At 24.7% G+C, this 22,685-nt stretch overlaps 1 protein-coding gene across 1 annotated transcript in view; it reads right to left on the bottom strand.

The window, feature by feature from the left end:
- Positions 1-17,746, bottom strand: part of LOC100204486 (probable ATP-dependent RNA helicase DDX23) — a 37,218-nt gene extending 19,472 nt beyond the window's left edge. Inside the window, exons 1-10 of the mRNA XM_065810865.1 lie at positions 17,454-17,746; positions 17,259-17,328; positions 16,911-16,970; positions 10,643-10,729; positions 10,514-10,565; positions 4,072-4,163; positions 3,447-3,485; positions 2,395-2,430; positions 1,953-2,065; positions 1,030-1,093 (exon numbers count right to left, since the gene is read on the bottom strand). Coding sequence (XP_065666937.1) covers positions 1,030-1,093; positions 1,953-2,065; positions 2,395-2,430; positions 3,447-3,485; positions 4,072-4,163; positions 10,514-10,565; positions 10,643-10,729; positions 16,911-16,970; positions 17,259-17,328; positions 17,454-17,683 — 843 coding nt within the window. The 5' untranslated portion in view covers positions 17,684-17,746. The remainder of the gene's footprint in view (positions 1-1,029; positions 1,094-1,952; positions 2,066-2,394; positions 2,431-3,446; positions 3,486-4,071; positions 4,164-10,513; positions 10,566-10,642; positions 10,730-16,910; positions 16,971-17,258; positions 17,329-17,453) is intronic.
- Positions 17,747-22,685: the final 4,939 nt, after the last annotated feature.

The raw sequence follows: 22,685 nt of genomic DNA, 5'->3' as shown, positions 1-22,685 counted from the left end.
AGATCAAATATAAAAAAAAAACAGAAAAAACAATAATAATAATAATAATAATAAACAATTAATAATGCGGATTAAAAATAGAACAGATTTTAATTATTATAAATATTTTGTATTTTTAACTTTTACCTTTTAATTATTAATATTTTTTTCATACTTTTAGAATGACTTTAATAATATACCTGTTGACACTTTTAAAATTAATTTTACATTTATTTGTCTTTATATATATTTGAACATTATTTATTATTTAACATTATTTTATTACTATTCATTATTTTTTAATTTTTAATTGAGCAGGTATACAGATTATATAGACAGTTTGAATAAAGAATGATGCATTCCTCTAACACATATTCAATAGAAGTGACAAATTATGTAGACACATTCACTAATACACTATCTCATGTTTGAATAATAAATTTGATTCAAGCAAAATGTTTTATATTGATTCGAAGTTATAATTATTTATAATTAGTTATTATGTTTATATATTTGAATCTCTTTTTATTCCTGTTTTTAAAGTTGTTTGCCACACAAGCATAAGTTTGCACTTTATATGTGTATGCACACAGGTGTAAAGTTGGTATTTAAGAAACAATGTCTGTAGGTGTATGCACATAGGTGTAAGGTATTTAAAAAACAATGTCTGCTAAAACTAAAATGAAATTTTACTCTATCTAACGAGATTCTGAAATTTAATTACTTTTGTGTCTGGGTTTGAATTGCACTTTAGAATGAAACTTGATTGTGCCCTCTAGCTTATTTAGACTTAAAATGAAAAATAATTTTTTTTTTTTCCTTCAAATTTTGGTTTTTTCTTTCTGCTTTCGAATCTGGAACCAACATGAATTGCATTTGATTAACATATTGACATACATGCATTAAACACAAATTATACTACACCATCAATAAAATACTAAACTTTTACCAAACGTTTACCAAACTTCAGAAACAATTGTTTTCTTTTTTTGCTAGTAAATCATCCAAATAGAACAAAAGATTTTAAATTAAAAATTAAAAATAACTGACCTTAATATCAATCCCTGCTTTGTTTCCCCTTCCAAAGAGCAAAGCTTCATGTCTTTCTCTATATCTAATATTTAAAAATGGTCAAAAATTACTGATTTTTGGTGCATAAGCAAAAATCCATTTTTCATTAAAACAAATATTAAAATAAAAATCATTTTTGTTTTTCTAAAATAACATTTCAGTAAAAAAAAAAAGATTAATTGATAAAGGATTCCTTATATATAAATAAAACAAAAATTATTAATTCCTTGTGTAACTGCACCTTGACAAACAACAAAATGATAATAATATAATTAAAATGTAAAATAAAAGAAATAACTTAAACTTATTAAAACTATAAAAAAAAATTCAAAGACAAAAAAACAATTCTAACATTAAAAGGTGGCATCAAATATGATGTTAAACAACCTTGGCTAATATCACTATTTTACCCTGGTAAAAAAGACAAATTGACACAAGTTACAAACACCAGAACTACAAATTTTTAAAATTAAGTTCTAACATTATCTAACTTCTCTAAAATTATATAAAATAATTTAAAAGTTCATAAAAATTTTTCAAAAAATGTTTATATTTACAAAGAGAAATATTTATTGATCGCTATCTTCAAAACCTAAAATCATAAACTATTGGTAATATCCAATTTCATAACTCCCCAACATTTTATTGATATCAAACCTCCATAAAAATGTGGCGTAATGGGGGGCAGAAAAAAACTTTAAAAAATTAATAAGTTAGATTAATAAGAAAAAAAAACAATGATAATGATGATCACAATGATGAAAATCATTATAATGGTGAAATCCTTGCTTTTTAATGATAAATTCAAGAGGAAGATTTTATACTTTAATTATAAATTATAATACTCTTTAATACTTAAATACCTTTTTTGTAGAATTGGAAAAAAGCATTATTCAACTTACAACGCATTATAGTCTTGTGATGTGTCTTCAGAAGTATCCCAATCAAAAACAAATTTTTTATCATTTAATCTACGAATTTTCTTTTTTTTTTTTATTACTCCAAGATACCGATTCTAATTTAAAAAAAATATTATTTCATCAACTATAACAAAAAAAAAAAAAACAACTACAAAAACAATAGCAAACAAAACAATTTAAATTAATAATTAGGCAGCTAAAAAATTATTTTAAAACTTTAAGATGTTTCTATATTTTTATCTTCTATATTTGTGTGTGTGTGTGAGTGTGTGTGTGTCTATATATATATATATATATATATATATATATATATATATATATATATATATATATATATATATATATATATATATATATATATATATATATATATATATATATATATATAAAGCAAGATTATAGACAAAATTTTTAAAAAGCGCACTTTGATGGCTTCAAGTTCTTTTTCTCTGTCTCTGCCCTAAATGAAAAATTTAAATTTTTCATATATACTTTTCAAAAGCTAAGATGTACTATAGCCCTAAAAACAATAATAATAATAGTAATAATAATAATGATGATGACAACAGCAAATATAATAATAACTAAAACAAAAACTATGAAACAGAAAAACACAATAATTGCATCATAGTTGCAAACAATACAATAAATAAAAACAAATAATAAATAAAATAAATTTGAATCAAATTTAAATAAATTAAACATAAATAATTTTTATAATACTTTTCAAAAGTAAGATACCATTTTTATTTTGTTCATAATTCAAAAACTATGTAAAATAACATTTTGCTGATAAATATTTGCAAAGTAACATACTAATAATTATAGAGTTTGCGCTGAGAAGATTTACTGACAGGTATTTGCAAAGACAAACTAAATTTGTAAGTATTTGTAAGGACAAACATTTATTGACTGATTTCAGCAAGACCAAACAGTATATTGATGAGTATTTTCGAGGACAAGCAATTGCTATATATTAATTGATATATATCAATATATATAAAATATTGATAGGTATTTTCAAGGAGAAGCAATTTATTGGTGATTATTTGTAAGAAAAGGTAATTTACTATGGGGCATTACTAGTTATTTTATTAAATTTACTAATGGCATATACTAATGGGTATTTGCAAGGGAAAGCAATTTACTTAGTTTTTTGCAAGGAATTATTAGGTAATATAAAAGTTACACTTCTTGAATTAATAACTCAGGCTGTCCATACCACACTGTAAATACTAAACCATGTATAAAATTTCCCCAGTATTTTGCCAAGCAAAAATCATCCTGACAGTGTAGAGAAGATTTGTAGTTTGTGTTGAGTTCAATCAAACAACAAAGTCATAAATATCTTTCATAGCCAACATAACAGAAATGCCATATTTGAAGAACAAAGAATACATTTTAAAAAATTACAAAAAATATTGAAAAAATGTGCATGGTCATAAGAATGAACCATTATAAAAAAATTGTATAAACCTTCAACATCACGTCTTTTGAACCATCAACGTCAGTATTCTGTACAAAAATTACAAAATTTCTTTTTTAAATAAAAACTAAAGAAAATAGTTTAAAATTTCTTTTATATTCATATTAGTTAATAGGTAAAATAAAAATAAAATATAAAATTTTAAAATAAAAACTTTAAAGCTTAAAGCATTAAAACTTAATATACTTTAAAGCTGATTGCATTTAAGTTAAGTAAAAAAAAAAGTAAAAAAAGTAACCAAAAAAAAATCAGAATAATAATAAAACTTAAAAATGTAAAACTTAAAAAAATTAAAAACTTTTAAGGTTATAGTTACTAATAAAACATTTTATACATGATACTGTTTCAAATGAAATAAATAATTGGTAATTTATGAAATAAATAATTGGTAATTTATGAAATAAATAATTGGTAATTTATGAAATAAATAATTATTAATTCCAGTATATATGTAGTAAGAAAAGTGGATGCTCATGAATTTAATTTTGAAATTTATTTAATCAATAAAACTTGTACTTTTATTATTGCAATACTGCAAAAACAAACAAATAAAAAAATAATATAAAATTAAAACAAAAAAAATTGCTTAACAAAAAATACTTAATAAAACAATACCTCTGTTCGTTCTGCTTTTTCTTTTTCACGCTCACGTTCTCTTTCTCTTCTATACTTTTCTCTGCTATATCTATCTCCTCTATCAAAGTCATCTACGATAAGAAAACAAACATTAAAATCGTTTTTTGTAGTTTAATAGGTGTGTTTGTAAGTGAACATTTTTAGTTGAGACTTGGGACCTTGCTCCAGCTAAATATGGAGTTTTTTTCCTCTGGCCTAGGCTAAATAATAATATTAGGAGGGTTTGTTACCCGATGCAAGGATATAATGCATAATACATTACATATCTTATAATTATGTGTGTATATATATATATATATATATATATATATATATATATATATGCCCTTATCGTATCATATATATATATCTCCTTATCTCGTAGTCAAAAAAGACTTATGGTAAAAAAAAAGTCTCTTTCAACATCATTTTAACCACTTTAACAAATAAGCTACATTTTAATGTTGTCTAAAAGATAAAGCAATTAAAATAATGCGGAAGTACATTAATTTTTATCGTTTTTTTAAAAACCGCAATAAATGACTAGAAAGTTGCTTTATTTAGAAGTGTTTTTGTTTTTTAAAAATACGTGCAGAGTGTTGCTACATCGACTATCTTATCGCCTGCTGCTACAAGAAAATATTGCTACATCAACAATCTTATAGCTGCTGTTACAAAGGAGTGCTGCTACCTGGACAATCTTAAAGCCTGCTGCTACAAGGGAGTGCTACATCAACTGAGGGTTTCGTTTGGGCAAGCAATCTATCATTTTAACAAAAAAAACTTTATTCAAGTTTTTAATCTTTTTTTGGTCTGGTTTATTAGCGCTCTCTTTACAACTACAGTTTACGAAGGCAACTTTGCAACTACCATGCAAGACTATATAAACACATATGTCAGTATGTAAATAATTAGCAAATATATATATATATATATATATATATATATATATATATATATATATATATATATATATATATATATATATCTGTTATAGCTGTTTTATAAAAGAAATTGCTCACTAGTTTTTCTTATCAATATAGCATACCACATTTTTAGAAAAAGAAAAAAACAAAAAATAATGAAAGAAAGGATTATTGCCCCATCCCAAACACACAGTTGATCTAGCACCCTGTTTTTATATAGTAAGTGTTTTAAGAAATTGCGGCAAAATAAGAAACTAGAAACTAGAAAATCTATAGCTATAAGAAACTAGAGAGAATAAAACAGCAATACTCATAGAAAAGAATCGAAGACAAAATCGAAGAAATCAAAGAAAAGAACCGAAGACAAAATAGAAAATCTAAATAAAATAAGATAAAAAAAATTGAATATTAAAAAAAGAAAATTTTTGTCAAAAAAATAATATATAAATATTTACTGTTTTTGTTTTCTTATTTTTAGAGTATTTGTTGTTTTCTACTACCAAAATTGATACAATAAGAAGAAAAAAGTAGATAAGAATATAACGAAAATAAAAATATTTTTTGTTATACAATTTTTTTGTGACTTTTTTCAGTCATATATTAAGAAAATAATTTGCGCTAGAAACAGAGACAATTTTTAAACTTGTTTTTCAAATGTTTTTTTTTCAAAAAATGAGTAAGACTCATATAATAAAAGTAATATAGGACAATTTTGATAAAAATATTTATAACATCATTGTATATTACATATGCGGTAGTGGTGTAGTGGTAAAGCGCTCGTCTCATAAGCGAGAGGTTCCGAGTTCGATCCCAACCACGTCCCTGGTAGTACCGCGCTCAACTTGTTTCTCCGCTCAGCGGACTTGTTTGTCAAGATTTGTGTTTTGGAGTTATAGAGTTAAGAGAGGGTTATAACCACTATTAAGTAGCCTCCTCATCTGTAGTGGCCTTCTCGGCCTTGAGGAGGTGAATAACAAAAAAAAAAAAAAAAAAATATATATATATATATATATATATATATATATATATATATATATATATATATATATATATAATAAAAAGAAATTAGGATTTGTAAAGTATTTTTTAGGTTTCAGCTGTTTTAGTACTTAATTGGCCATCCTTTGTTTTTTATGACTTGTGCGCATCTAGAAGGCATACTATCTACAAGTCTTTTTAATAAATCGTTTGGCAAAGCATTCCAACCAACAAGAATTTGGAACAAATCATCTTCATTTGTGGCTCTACGATCTTTCAATTTTCTATCCAATATAGACCAAAGGTTTTCTATTGGATTTAAATCAGGAGACTGTGCTGGCCAAGACATAACTGGTATCAATTTAGATTCTAGATATCTTTTATTCAACCGTGCTGTATGTTTAGGATCGTTATCGTGTTGAAAGATGTAGTCATTATTAGGAAAAAGTTCTTTTATACTTGGTCCAAGCTGATTAACCAAGATTTTATGATACATATGCTGGTCCGTGATGCCCTTCACCCGGTAAAGTTTTCCAACTTTGTGTGCACTAAAACAACCCCAAACATTAATCTTTTTGTCATGTTTAATTGTTGCCTTGCATGTTTGGAGGTTGAATTTTTCCCCAATTAATTTCCAACAGTGAGATCAACCATTATAAAACAAAACAAAAGGAGACTCGTCGCTTCAGATAACTTTAGACCATTGTTCACATGTCCAATCTTTGTGCTCAATGCACCACTTTAATCGTTTTTTTCGATTGATTTCACTAACAAAGGGTTTTTTAATTTGCTTTCCAGAAAAAAAATCACCCGATGCTTTTATTCTGCGAGATATTGTCCACTTTGAGATATTAGTAAAGTTCAAATCTAGTTTTATCTCAGAACATGTGATTTTACAATTTTTTTTGACAGCGTTAAAATGTAGCGATCTTCTTTTTTTGAAGTTTTAGGCTTTCTCCCAGATCCAGCAGACCTTTCAGTTTTACCAGTGTGTTTATATTTCTTTACCAATCTACTAATAGTTGAGTTTTCTCGTTTAAAACACTTTCTAATGCTTCTGTGAGACTCTCCTTGGTCAGCAGCTTCAATAATTCGTCCAATTTCTACATCCGTTAGATGTTTTCTAAAATATTAAATGTGTCCATATTAATCGTTTTTTTAAAGATTTTATTTATGTAAATATTAGTTTATATATTAACATACCTTTTCTGTCCTAAATTTTTCACTGTCACATCCAATTTTTTTTGTTTTGCTTGATTATACATTTTATAATTAAAATTAAGAAAAAATATTAGTGTGGCTTTTTTTTTGCACCCCACTGTATATAACAAAAATATTTATACATAAATAGCTCTTCTTGAAACATTTATAGAATCAATAGCTCTTTCTTCTATTAAACCTATTTTATTATAGTAATATTATCGGCTAATTTCAGTGCTGGCTATAGTCAAACATCAAACTCAGTTAGCCACTCATCAAGTTAAACATTTTCTAATTTTATAATGTTGTTTTTATTTTTGTAATAAAAAAATCTAGTTTGATTATTGAACTTTTTGAATAAAAAAATATTTTTTCATTTCTCTTTAAAATAAACACAACTTGTCTCAGCAATTAGGAATCCCTTTAATTTAAAAAGCAAAGCCAATATTTTTCTGCATTTCTGTTCTAAAAGTTTTCATATACAATTTTTAACTGCTAATGGTAAACAATTACTGCTACTTGGTTACTTGGCTACTTGGTTAAATGATTTTTATTGATTAAAGTATTTGTTTAGTTATTTTATTTTCTAATTTTCACAAAATTCACATTAAAAAGATGAATAAAATATTTCTACAATGACATCATTTTTATACTGAAACTTTTAGGAACTAAACACGCTTGATTAAATTATAAAGTCTGTAGATTGTTTTAAAAAAAGCACATATATTTTAAAGAACTCTGACTAATATGGCGACTAAAACTATGATTGAAGGTGAACTTTGCTTAAAACTAAAAAGTTAGCTTTTTTCTCAGTATAACATTATTATTTTGTTTTAATCAAAAAATTCAGCCCAAAATATTGTACAGGGTAAAATTAAAAAACCAAAAAAAGAAAAGAACTTATGGGATCGGGATATTTGGACCCTTTAGAGATGTTATTGTTCTTATATCAAACTTGGGGTTGTTAAACCTATAGTAATATGGCTATAGGTTTATGGCCATGGCACTGCTGTTAAAAAAATTTTTTTTGACTATTATTTTATTATGTAGATTGAAAAATAAACTTAACTAGTAAACTAAATTTCTTATAAAGTTCAATAACTTTTTCCATTAAAACTTTTTTTATTTACATTTTATTTAAAAAAAATCAGAAATCTGAAGAAAATTTAAACAGGATTAATAATAGGATTGCAATAATAGGATTGCAATAATAAGATTGCAATAATAGGATTGCAATAATAGGATTGCAATAATAGGATTGCAATCATAGGATTACAATAATAGGATTGCAATACTTTCTACTTTTTCTAATTAAGCTGCACAATGACATTTCAATTTGGAATCATTTAGAGCGCACTGAAAAAGTATAAAAATATATTTACAATATTTTCTAAAATTATCTACTCTTGCTACAGGCTTTGTTATAAAATTTCCTTGCGTAACAAAACATTTAACACATTTAAAAGTAATGTTTACTCAGCTTTGATGATTATATTGTTAAAGGTTAAACTGCCTCATTTGCATACTTTAAAGTAATGCATTGTAATTAAATTTAATATTAAATCTTGCTAAAAACCATTTAAACAATATAACGATTTTAAAAAATTATTAATAAAATCTAAAAAAATATAATATTTTACAAATCTATTAGTAAAAGATTATATTTTCTTACTATTTATTTCTTAAAATAATATTTTACATAAAAATAATAGTTTTTTTGATTGCTTTATCACAATTTAGTTTTTTGTTTTCTTTTTTTATGTATTCAATGAACTATTTTGAATAAAGATTATAAACATTTAAAACCAATAAGATATTTGTAAACAGAATATGTTCATTAATAAATTCTCATGAGTAATCATAAATAAAAAGTAATAGGAACAGGATATTGAATTAACAAAAACTAAAAAATCTTAATTTCATTTGTGAAAAGAATTTTCTTAAAAAGTTGTTTGGTTGTTTTTACAGATTTTATCAGTTTTTATCCATGGAGAAGACCTTAATGCTTTAACATCTATGAAGGAGACCTTAATGGTTTAACATCTATGAAGGAGACCTTAATATTTTAACATCTATAAAAAGCTATCATCTTTAGTTCCATCAATTAAAACTCATTCTCTCCTGACATTCAGCAAAGTTTCATTCATTTACTGTATTTGTCCTTGCATGCTTTTAAAACTTTTAATCGTCTAGTTTTTGTGGAACTCTCTCCCATCTTCATGTTTTCCAAACTTATACCACCTACAACTTTTCAAGTCTTCTGTCAACCGTTTCCTAACTTTATTCTTCTCTTCGAGTAACTCCCAGCTTAATAGTGGTTGCTTGCAGCCTTGTTGGGAGTGAATCAGAATATTTAAAAAAAACATGCTCAAAGAAATTGTGAAAAAATCCTCCAACATTGTTAGTAGGCTACTCCAACGATTTCAAGTGTGCAAAATAATGAAAACTCCATATATAATTCGCCTTTTATATTTTTCTGAAATTTACCTTCTATAAAATAATTATATAGTGAATTTTTATCCATGACAAAAAAACATAAAAACATCAATACAAAAGCAAAAATACAATACAAAAGCAAATTTAAAAACATAGAATGAATGAGTTAAATTTATATCAGTTAATGGCTTAGAATTCATTTTATATTTGAACTTTCTGAATGTAATTTTCAAAAAAAAAAATATTTTTTTCTCTTCTTTTAAAATTTTCTGTCTTTTTTTTTTTATTATTATTTTCTTTTTTGTACTTTACTCTTTTTTTTATTTATTTACTTATTTAAATTTTACTTCTTTTTATTTGTTCCTGTTAAAAAAGAGACCCATAAAACCTATTTGCAAAGCCAGTAAGTGCTTCTTATTGGGTGGATGATCATAGTTTATTGGGTTTTTTAACAATTTTTACCAAATTTACCAGTAATGACTAATTTAATTACAAGCTATAATTTTATGCACTTTGATTTTATTTACCAGTAAACCATTATTGGTATTGCAATCCCTATTGAAAATTATTGTTCTTTTTTGCTTTTCATGCTCGAAATTACTCAATTATTACAATGTTTTAAAATCTTTTATTCATTTTGCTACAAAAAACAAAATTAATTTTTATTTTTTCGGCTTTGCTGTTATTTAAGATTAAAGACAATCAAATATTTTAGTTATTAAAGTTAAAAGACAGGAAAATTCGCATAGTTAAAGTTTTTTATTTAAACAAAAATATAAAATGCAATAATGATTGCTACAACACACACACACACACACACACACACACACACACACAAACACATACATACAAAACAATATTTAATACATTTAATACATACAAAACAATATTTAAAAACATACCTCGACTTCTCTCAGCTTCTTTTGCAAACTGTAGCCTTGATAAACGTTCAGCCTACAAAAAATCTCTTAGTTATAGAGTAAATACATTACCAAACCCCAATTAAACAATTTAAGCAACCTTTAAAAAACCTCTAATTTCTTTTGCTGTTCTTCTGCAAGTTTTTGGCGCTTTTTTAACGCCTCAGCCGTACGTTCCTCTTTTGTTAAAAACTTGGGCTAAAAAAATATATAAAAGTTTTGAAGCAAATATGATTATATAAACAAACAATCTTTATTTTTATATGTTAAAAAATCAATATTAAATTTGTTTGTGTATATATATATATATATATATATATATTTATATATATATGTATATATATATGTATGTATATATATATATATATATATATATATATATATTTATATATATATGTATATATATATATATATATTTATATATATACATATATATATATATATATATATATATATGTATATATATATATATATATATATATATATATATATATATATATATATATATATATATATATATATATATATATGTAAATTATGTTAGTGTATTTTATAAATAGAGTGCTCAACGTTCTTAAAGAACAGAGCAATAATAAATTAGTAAAAAACACTTATCTAACTTTTTCTTCAACTTGAAGTCTCACCATTGCTGGATCATCAAGAAGAGTTCTCTCCTGATGATCCAGCAATAGTGAAACTTCAAGTGGAAGAAAAAGTTAGATAAGTGTTTTTTACTAATTTATATATATATATATATATATATATATATATATATATATATATATATATATATATATATATATATATATATATATATATATATATATTAGGGTGGTGGTAAAAACAACTTTTTTTGAAAATGTCAGCTGACAACCCCTAAATGTGTTTTATATAATAAAATTATACTGGATTTAAAAAATTTTTGAATAAAAAATATTTTTACGGGTGCCACAAGGCCCTTATACATCAAACAGGTCCCTAATAATATAAAAAAAAAAGTTTTTCAAAAGGATGTCATGTTGGGTCTCAAATGATGCAAAAATATATAAAAGTTTCAAAAATATGAATCATTTTATAATTAAATTTTTATTTTAGATTTTAGTAAACAAAAAGTTACGTTTTTTAACTAAAAATGAAAAATAGGGAATTTTACAAGATTTTTTGATTATAATTTTTTTTATCTATGTTTTTTTATAAAATGAATATTATTTTTGAAATTTGTATATGATTTTGCTTCGTTTGAGACCCAACATGACATACTTTTGAAAAACTTTTTTTTTTATATTATTAGGGACCTGTTTGATGTATAAGGGCCTTGTGGCACGCGTAAAAATATTTTTTATTCAAAAATTTTCTAAATCCAGTATTATTTTATTATATAAAACACATTTAGGGGTTGTCAGCTGACATTTTCAAAAAAAGTTGTTTTTACCACCACCCTAATATATATATATATATATATATATATATATATATATATATATATATATATATATATATATATATATATATATATATATATATACACACACACACACACACACACACACACATATATATATATATATATATATAAATATATATATATATATATATATATATATATACATATATATATAAATAGGCTTGGCCAGGAAGGCGTGCCATTTCACGCTATAATATGACCATGCAAAAACTCTGTGACTTTGAAAACTTGACCACGACTGTTAATATGTTTTGAAAGTTTGTATACATTTTAAAAACGCACTAAAAAAATTATCTTAACTATAAAGAAGCTTATAAAAAAACTTATCTTAGAAGAAGCAAATAAATCTTCGTAAAAGAAATAACAAAAAATAAAATAAAAATAACTTGATCAAAACTAAATTAAAAAAACTAAAACTAAAACTTAGCTAAAATAAATAATAAACTATAACAACAAGATGATCTAAATTATGTTTGGAATAAATAACTTTGAACCGTTTACATTGAACATTAGTAAAGATAAATGTGTCAAAGTTATTTATTTTCACCTCGCTTGATGCATTGCTCCAAGAGGTCTGACCTTAATTTTTTTCTCATTATCACCTAAGAAAATAACAGATAGTTCAATTAGTTTCCAATAATCTTCACGTACAATTCTTCTTAGCAGTTCTCGATTATATATCAATATCAATATCAGTGTATGTTTCAATAGCAGACTTTATCAATAGTTTTCCAGTTGTCTCTAAACTTTTTAAACATTGGGATATCAGGGCTACTTGTGATTTTTGTTTCAAACGCACATTTTAAAACCAGTTTGTAAATGTAATGGCAGCAAGCAAAAAGCAGTAAATCCCTGTCTAGTTTTTGTTCCAAAAGTACACAAAGTCCATTTTAAAGGCTGTGTATTATAAGCTGTTGTATCACAGCGCATTATTTGTACTTTGTTATCAAGGTTCTATTCTTAAAGTGCATTTAACACAGCTTCAGTTTGATCTTGGCAGGAAGAGCTCCAGTTTGAGTACAGCCAGCAGTTTATGCTTTTCTCCAAACAAAATTAGAATTGTTAGACATTCTTCTTTAGAACTTCTTACATCCATTCCAGGTAATAATTTCCTATCCCAGTGAACACCCACCAACCCAGGCATATTATTCTTAAAATCTGATTTTATAGATTCCGCTTTATCTTTGTGTACGAATGCATTGAATGCACAATTTGTTTATTGAGAAATCATCACAGCTCAGATCAAGTGCTTCTAATACAGCCTTAAGTAGATAGACAGAATTTCTTATGCTTAAAATATGATATAATTCTTCCTTCCTCTTTTTGTTGTAGTTTCAGAACTTATTATTTGAAAGGTTGATGGTAAGGGTTCCTTAAGACTTTTATCTGTGCTCGTGTGTTATCGTAATGTTCTTGCATTTGTATAAAATCTTATGAAGTAATAGATAATGAATAACTCCTGAAACACATTTGCTAATGTCTTTTTTTTCTTTTTTCAGTTTTTTCTTGCCCTTTCTTCTATTTTAGCTGATTTTTTTTGTCTACAAAGAATTAGTTGTAAAAGAAGCTTAACATCCTGGACATCCAGGACTCTCCAGGTTCTCTTTATTTTTGCATTTTTATTCGTTCCAAAGCATCAGCAAGTGCTATATTATCAAATGAATTATCTAAATTGTTATGAAAGCCCTCCTCACAGTGCTTGTAAACATGCTATTTTGTTTTTTTTGAATTTTATTTTGAAACTCTCTCCAAACATGGAGAGAATTGCAAACAATTACAAGTTTCTTTACACAATTAGGTATAGCTCTGGTAGGGATTCTAAATTTTACCGAAATGCACTACACTCTTGAATGACGAGAATTGCGCTTTCACTAATAGTCAATTTAACTTCACAAATGTTAAAAAAAGTACTGCAAGAAATAGACAGTTAGACAGTAACTTTGTGCCCGTTATTTGATAAGTCACATCAGCAACTAAAAATTTTTTTTTCTTTATTGCTTCTTAATTACACTGCCATTTCTTATATGTAAAACAATATGTGCTAATCACAAGAATATCTAAATCAGGGTTTTCTAAAAATGCGGATTGCTAAAAGTGGTTTTAAAAATGTCGCAAAATTTATAATAACTATCTCTTTACAATTATTGTAAATAGATCATTATTATCTATTTAACATCAACAATTATTATTATTATCTATTTTCAATTTTGTGTAATTGTAAAAACCTCTTTGAGCATACCCACCTTTTTAACAAATAATGCAAGTATGTGCAACTATTGTGCAACTTGCATGAACATGATTTGATGCAAGTTGGCATGAATTAACGTACTCCAAATAAATCAAAAGATTATTTTAGAAGCAAATGAAGCAAACAATATGATTAATTCCGATGGCTCAGTATCAAACTCTAGAACAGACATTAGCAACATTCTTAATGATTATTTTAAATCTGTATTTCTAGAGGAATCAAATGAAGTAATGGTGCCACATTTTGAGAATAGTACATCAGCAAATATAAGGACTCCAACACTGTCCATTAAAGATATTAGTAAATGTGTATTTAACTTGGACATTAACAAAGCTCCAGGGGTCAATCGAGTTCACCCTTGGGTACTAAAAGCATGTCACTTATAATTTTCCAAGCCACTTGTTATGATATTCTCAAGCTCTTTACATGAAGAAGTTATCCCTTACATGTGGAGATTATCCAATGTGACACTGTTAATGATTTAAAAGTAATTTAACTAAAATTTATATTTATTTATGGATCAGAAAAAATGTTTTTCAATTTAAAAAGAATTAATATAATATAAAAAGTAATATTACACAAAAGCTTATTATATTGTCTTTATGTTGCAAAATGCATGTAGAGCAATACCATTTTTTATTTGAAGACGGAGGTATTGTAATATTAGCATGCTTGTAAATGATACCATTTGACTGGATAATGAAAATTGGTACAGTTAATCAAAGGAAAATATTTTGACTATTTACTCACGCAGAATAACTGTGATTGATTTGGATTCAATTTGCTTGTTATAATTTTTGTCAATGTAATTTCTTCAAAAACTGTTCATCTTTAAACATAATCTTGAAACATATACAAAAGGTTTATCTTTAAACATATAACATAATTTTCTCAGATACAGAGTTTGTCTTTTGTTGTCTTTCCATTACTCCAACCGATAATATTTTATTTTGGTTACCATCGTTTGGTGTTGTATTTGATAGTAATACTGGTGATTAGTTTTATTTAGACTATCTTTATTAAGTTGATAATTTTGGTCTTCTTTCCACTATCCTAAGTTGTTTCTATATTTATAGAGAATTTTATTTTAAAAAATACCCTTTTCATGACAATTGCATTTTACAATTGCATCTGGACTTGCACTCAAGATAATCAACACCTATGTTGAATGAAATCAACAATGAAAATCAACAGTAACTTGTTTCGTCAATTTTCATTGACGAAACAAAGAACTGTAATGAAAGACACTGGTGTCTGTTTCATTACAGTTACTTGTTTCATCAATTTACATCAATTAAAAAAATTTATCAATTTTTAAAACAACAGCTTTTGATGCTAATTCATGTAAACTTTGAAAATTCTCGGTTTTTTATAAAACTTAGCTGGATTGATAAAGTATAGATTAATAGAAGTATATCCTGTTAAATTTGAAGTTATTTTACTTTTAAATTGGCAAACTATTTTTTGATATTGCAGGCCTTGTTTTAAAAAAAAATGCAATGACCTAATGTGAATTTGACGTCATAAAATTCTCTTTATTTTTTTATCTTTTTAAAGAACTTTTTTAAATTACTGCAAGATATCAATTACCGCAAAACGAGTTAAATGTTATTTAACTTCTTTTTTATTATTACTATAAGCAAATGTTCATTTTCTTTTAATTTTTTTATATATTAAATAATTAAATTTAATATAACATTTAAAAAAATGCTTGATATTAAGAAATTTCTTACTTTTCTCGACATTTGCATAAATGAATTAAAATATGTTAAATTTTTGAATTTTTAAATGATTATTTCTTAAATTTCTAATTGCAGCTTCGCGCAACTACAATTGATTTTTTATTTTAAAAAATTGGAATTAACAAATAAAAAAATTACATTAATTTATTTACTTTCTTTATCAAAGGTTTGTTCTTTTATTAATGATTTTGTTGTGAAAGCAATGATTTTTTTTACAAACATTATTTATTAAAATTATATCGCTGTATATATATTGTTTATTAAAAAATAATTGCTGCAATTTAACTTGCATTATAAAAAAAATTCGTGCAAATTTTTGATGCCACTGTTTATTTAAAATTTAATTTTGAGTAAAAAAATGTTTAGAAAGGATAATCGAAAAAACAATTGCGATAAAAATGAGCTAATTTTTTTTAAGAACAAATAAAATTTAAATATTGAACAATATTTAGTAATATTTTTAAATAAATTTGACAGTTAAGTTAAACCCAAGCATTAATTTTAATTTTAATAAACTTAAATATATTTTTTAAATATAAATACAAATTATATATATTTTTTTATCAGAATAAAATTATATATTTTTATTAAATTACTTTTAAATTAAATCATATATTTTTTATCAGAATTAAATTATATTATGATCTTTGCTTCAAGCTCAAAGTATTAACATTTTCCAAGCGAAAAAATATGAGTGACTTATATGAGTGCAAAAATGTAAACATGGACATTTATATTGACTAAAATTACACCTACTTATATGAAGTTAACAACGTGATACTAAGTAGGCTTAATATGCAGTGTATATATTTCAAAAAATTTAACATACCATTGTCTTTGCTTTCAAAATGTTTATCATAATGATTTAGAATTTAACTATTATTGAACAATAAAAAATAAGGTTTTAGTAAAAAAAAATCTAACCTTTTCTAAAGCTTTTTTTTCAGCATCTCTCTTTGCAATCATTTCCTCTAATGATAATGGCTAGAATTAAATATTATAGTAATGGTTATTCCAAACCAAGACTATTTACGTTCAGTAATAACAACTTAATTTTAGATAAAATAAATAAAATATTGATTATTTTTAAATATTTTTGAAAAGTCTCTAAACAAATTTAAATAATTTAAAAAAATTTAGACAGATGCACTAAAAACAACAACAAAATTTGATTGTATATGCTGCTACTAAAATGCAAATTGATTTAAAATAATAACTTCCATTATTTCCTAAACAACCAATGACATTTATTAAAAAATATGTAAATCTTACCTCTCTTTTTGGAGGAGCTGTCCATTCCCCTTCCTCTAAATCCTCTGTTGCCAGCTCTTTATTAAGCAAACTAACAATAATTTAAAATGTTTCAAAAATTTAATATTTTGAAACTAAATTTTAACCAATCACAAAAAATAATTAAATTACAAAACTAAAAAAAAATAGCAAAATTTTTATTTGCTAACTTAATACTTTTTCTTTTTTGCCATTCTTGCAGAAGAGTCATCCTTTTCCTTTGATATTGATCTCGACCGATGTCTTTTTCTATCAGGTGAGCGTGATCTTGTGCGTGATCTTGATCGATGACGATGTTTCTTTTTTTCTTTTTTTTCTTTTTGTTTATATTTGTGACGATCTTCCCGGCTTTTGTCATAATCAACATCTCTACTTTTGTAATCTCTTTCCTCTTTTCTGTCTGACATATTTTATAACTTGCAAAAAAAAAAAAAAATTCTTTACTTGGAAAAAACAGTCACAGACAATGCTTACTAAAAATAAAAAAGATTCAATGAAACAAACTGATATCAAAATGAAAAAAAACTTTTTAAAATCAAATATTTTAAAATATATATAGATATATACAAACTTTTAATATTACTAATCAAAAGCAAACACCTACCAAATTAAATAATAATAAAAATACTGATAATATCAAGAACAAAAATGTGGTCTATCCATAAAAATTCCAATGCTTTTCAAAAGTGCCTCAGAGTGACACCTCAGATTTAGTTTAAATTATGACATCCACAAATTTTATAAAAAAAAACTTAACCTTAAAATTTTCATTTGATTAATCTGTTCAAATGTTATGATTGAATCAAAATTGACCAAAAACAGAAAAATTTCAGTACCTAGAGACTTTTTTTGATTTTTGAGGGGCCATAGCTTTGTAAACAGAAAAGGTAATCCTCCTTCAATTTTGTATAATTATAGTTTTTTACCCAAATAATCCATTTTTACAGGTGTTTTCGACTAATTTAAAATAATTTGTGATTGCACCTAAAAGTTGCTAAAAAACGCAATATTAGAAAAACTTTGACAGTTCAATGCCAACAGACAGCCAGCTCCAACTTTTTATTATTTTTGTATCTTTAGGTTAACCACATGAGGTATAAAACAAAATTATCCAATGAAAGTTAATTTAACTCTTGCAGCAGCTTGTTGAAAATTTCTTTAAAAAAAAAAATTATATTCACTTTGCAGGCATACTTTTTATTGTGGAGGTTCTATATTTTAATAAACAATAACTCAAAAATTAGTCAAAAACACCTGCGAAAATTGATTATTTTGGTAAAAAACTATTACTATACAAAATTTCATTATTTTTTCTTAAATAAATTTAAATAATATAACTTTTTTTTTACAGTAAAGAGATAATTTATTGGAGTGGAGCTACTAAACAACAATAGATTGACAATGATTCATAACTTTGTTTTTTAAGGGATTGGTTGGTTAAAAGCAAATTGATGTCATTTGCAAACTGGTAAACAGTAGAAAATTTAAGTGAAACATCAAGGTCATTGATAAAAAGAAGAAAATTCAAGACTCAAATATGGGAACTTGTGAAACATCATAAAAAAATTAAGGTAGTGCCAAGTTGATACTATTGATCAAACAAATTGTGCTCTATTAAAACGATAAGAGAAGATAATGATAACCAGAGAAGAGAAATACCTTCTTACTTTTCAGAAGGATTGTGTGTTCAACTCTATTAAATTTCTTTTTTATATGTCAGAAACAAACAAACACTTTCACAACAGTTTATCTAATCTTCTCCATAATTGCTATTAATACATGAGTTGACAAGTGTTATTTTATTTTGGTTTTTGTAAAGACATTTATATTTCTCCAAAAATTCTAGAGTCTGTGGAATATTGCTTTTTCAACAAATTTTTTTAAGTGGATTGAAAAAAAAAAAATCAATAAAACTCATAATTTTATTTCTGAACAACATAAACTTAATAGTAAATTTTTAGTACTTTTATTATATATATTTGGTTTTTGTTACATGTCTGAGAGTAGAAAGTTTATTTTTGATGAAAATAGAGAAGTTAAAATTGGATTAAAACATTGAGCAGCCTTTTTACTAACTTATATATATATATATATATATATATATATATATATATATATATATATATATATATATATATATATATATATATATATATATATATATACATATATATACATATATATATATATATATATATATATATATATATATATATATAAATATATGTACATATATATATATACATATATATATATATATATATATATATATATATATATATATATATATATATATATTTGTATGTGTATATGTATGTATGTATGTATGTATGTATGGATGGATGCATGCATGGATGTATGTATGTATGTATGTATGTATGTATGTATGTATGTATGTATGTATGTATGTATGTATGTATGTATGTATGTATGTATGTATGTATGTATGTATGTATGTATGTATGTATGTATGTATGTGTGTGTGTATGTATGTATGTATGTATGTATGTATGTATGTATGTATAATAGATCTCCAATGCCATTTTTAGTTAAACTTAAAAACAAAGTTTGGAAAAAGAATAAGACATTACAACTATATTAGCATAAAAAAAACACTTACTGCTGTTTAATAATAATAAATATAATTAAGATTAAACAATATAAAACTAAACTAAAACAAAAATATTAATGATATTAAAGAGTAAGGAAAATCAGCAATAAAATTGATAATTGCGCACTTGCATTTGTTTATAAATTTGTTTTTTATTTTTTAACCATAATAAGATAACAATTTTAATAAATTTTGTCAGATAAAATATAACTTTATCGACTATTATTATAAAAATATACACTTTTCATAACTATATAAGATAATAAGCAAATTTAAAAAATTGTTATATCACATGTTATATCATGTGATATAACAATTTTTTAAAGTGTTATATCAATACTTATAAATGTTATATTATCTTTTATGATAATAAAATTTAATATAACATTTATATATTAATTAATACCTATTAATATATAAATGTTATATTAAACTAAAACACTTGTTGAAACTTTAACAAGAGTCATATGATATGAAACTTATTAAAATTTCTGTATAATCTCATATAAGTTTAGACTCTTTTAAAATGAATAAATATAAATTATATTTATTTCATTTTGAAATTAAATATTAATGATCTTTTTATATATATATAGAAACTGATTTTATTATAAATAAGTGTTAAAGATTAAATTTACAAAATGAAATTTAAAAAAACATCAGTTAGTGTCATACTCCTGGGGGAAAATTAACATAAAAAAAAAGTCAAATAGCTTCTTCTTTCTCATTTAATTGCATTTTATTTTTCTGCAAATGCTGTTTATATGATGAAAATATTCATGTCCATGCATGCATACGTACGTCCACATGTACATATGTAGAGGTAGAGTGGGTCCTTAAGCGTATAGAGGAAAGAGGGAACAGGGCGAGGTGTATAAGTACGCATTCGCAAAAAAAAAGTTTTATTTTCTAAATTTTTACAAATAAAAATATAACAATATTTAACTATTAATCGTTTTTGATCAAATAATTACTTTTTTATTTCATAAGAGGCTTTATTTATTATAAACTTTAAAATAATAATAATGGTTGACGGTAAATAATTTGAAATAATAATGAGGTAAAAAAAAACTGTAAATAACTCGTAAATAACTCAGAGTATCATCAGTGATTAGTAAATAACTGTAATTAAATGTATTAACTGTAATTAAATAATTTAAGAAAGAAAATCGAATTTATTTGCATTTATATTTAAAAAAAAAAAAAAAATACCGCATTAGTAGTAATGGTAGTGGAGGAGAGTAGGAGAGTACTTTATTTTGAGGGGTTTCCAAAATTTGGAATTGCGGAGCACATTGAATGTGCTTCGCATCAGTCGCATCAGTCAAATATAAATTGTACACAGAAATTCCAATTTTTACTTTTTTTTTTTTTTTTTGTGCATAATTTTAATATGTCAAAAAAGACGCTAACAAATATGATTTTAACATGCCAAAATAATAAAACTAGTAAATCAAAAAAAAATTCTTTTTTCAAATCTATGCTTTATGCAAGCAGAATTCTATTGGGCCTAGAAATTCTTTTTTTGTTATCTTTTGTAGAAGGAAAAATTACTGTTACGTTTTTAAATTTTTTTTTTATTAATTCAGTGTTCTTATGGGGAAATACAAATTAAATTTTTGTTAACTTAATTAACTTTTTTTGGTCAAATTTTTTCATTTCCTTGTATTATCATCGAAAATGATTAAGTGTGCAAAATTTGAGCAAAATTGGTTGAGAAAAAAGCTTTCAAAAATTGATTTCAAATTTTGTGGCACACAAACATATATATATAGAAAGTAACCTTATATAAAGCATGGAAAAAAGTATATAGATCGTAATTAGTCTATAATTTCTAATGTAAATTTGTTTCTTTATTATGTAAGTAATTGATGAAAATTATTTAGTTTGTGTTATGCTTAATTATTACTTTTATCTTGTGTAAAAACTTTTAAATAGGTATTACTTAAAACAGAAATTCCCATACCTGCGCCCGCGGAACGATTAGTGTGTGTCCGCCACTATTCAACTAAATTTTTTCATAAACCTTAATTAAAAATAATAATAGTAATAGTAATAGTAATACAAGCTGCTGTAACGACTATTGTCGCAGAGCATAAAGTTTAAAATTTATACTTTTTCCAGATGTTTATATAACCTAGCTTTAAAAGAATTTACTGTCATTGCAGAAACCACTTTTTCAAGTAAAGCATTCCAATGAGGTATCACTCTGTTCGTAAAAAAAATTGTGTCTCAGGGTCGTTTTTGCAAATTCTCATTCAAATTTCATTAAATGACCTTTTAGACTTTGGAAAGAAGCTTTATGAAGCTCTTTATACCACAATATCTTATCAATTCCAGTTGTTATTTTGAAAAACTAAATAAGATCACCTCTTGAGCGTCTTGTTTCCAGAGTTGTGAGATCCAACTTTGCCAATCTTTCAGTATAACTTAGATGTTTTAGTTCAGGTGCTAGCTTTGTTGCTCGTCTTTGAATTTTTTTTAGGTCATTGATATCGTTTTTATTATCTGGACTCCACACTGGAACTGCGAATTCCAGGTGTGGTCTAACCAGCAATGTGTATAATTGCCTTACTATATCGGTATTAAGATAAGTAAAGCTTTTTCTTATTAAACATAAGATTCTTTGTGCTTTACTTATAGCTGCTTGAACCTGATGATTCCATTTCATATTGGATGAAACTATTACACCTAAGTCAGGGGCCTGGGAAACTTTTATAAACTGGGGGGCCACGCTGAAAAGGGTGCATTCCTTTGGTGTACCCCCAAAAATAAATGTGTCCACGAGGTCCGGGAAA

The sequence above is a fragment of the Hydra vulgaris genome, chromosome 11 (genome assembly GCF_038396675.1).
Source record: "Hydra vulgaris chromosome 11, alternate assembly HydraT2T_AEP".
In the NCBI taxonomy this organism is placed as follows: domain Eukaryota; kingdom Metazoa; phylum Cnidaria; class Hydrozoa; order Anthoathecata; family Hydridae; genus Hydra; species Hydra vulgaris.
Note: the sequence above shows the minus strand (reverse complement) of the source record. Positions and strands in the feature narration are given on the sequence as shown.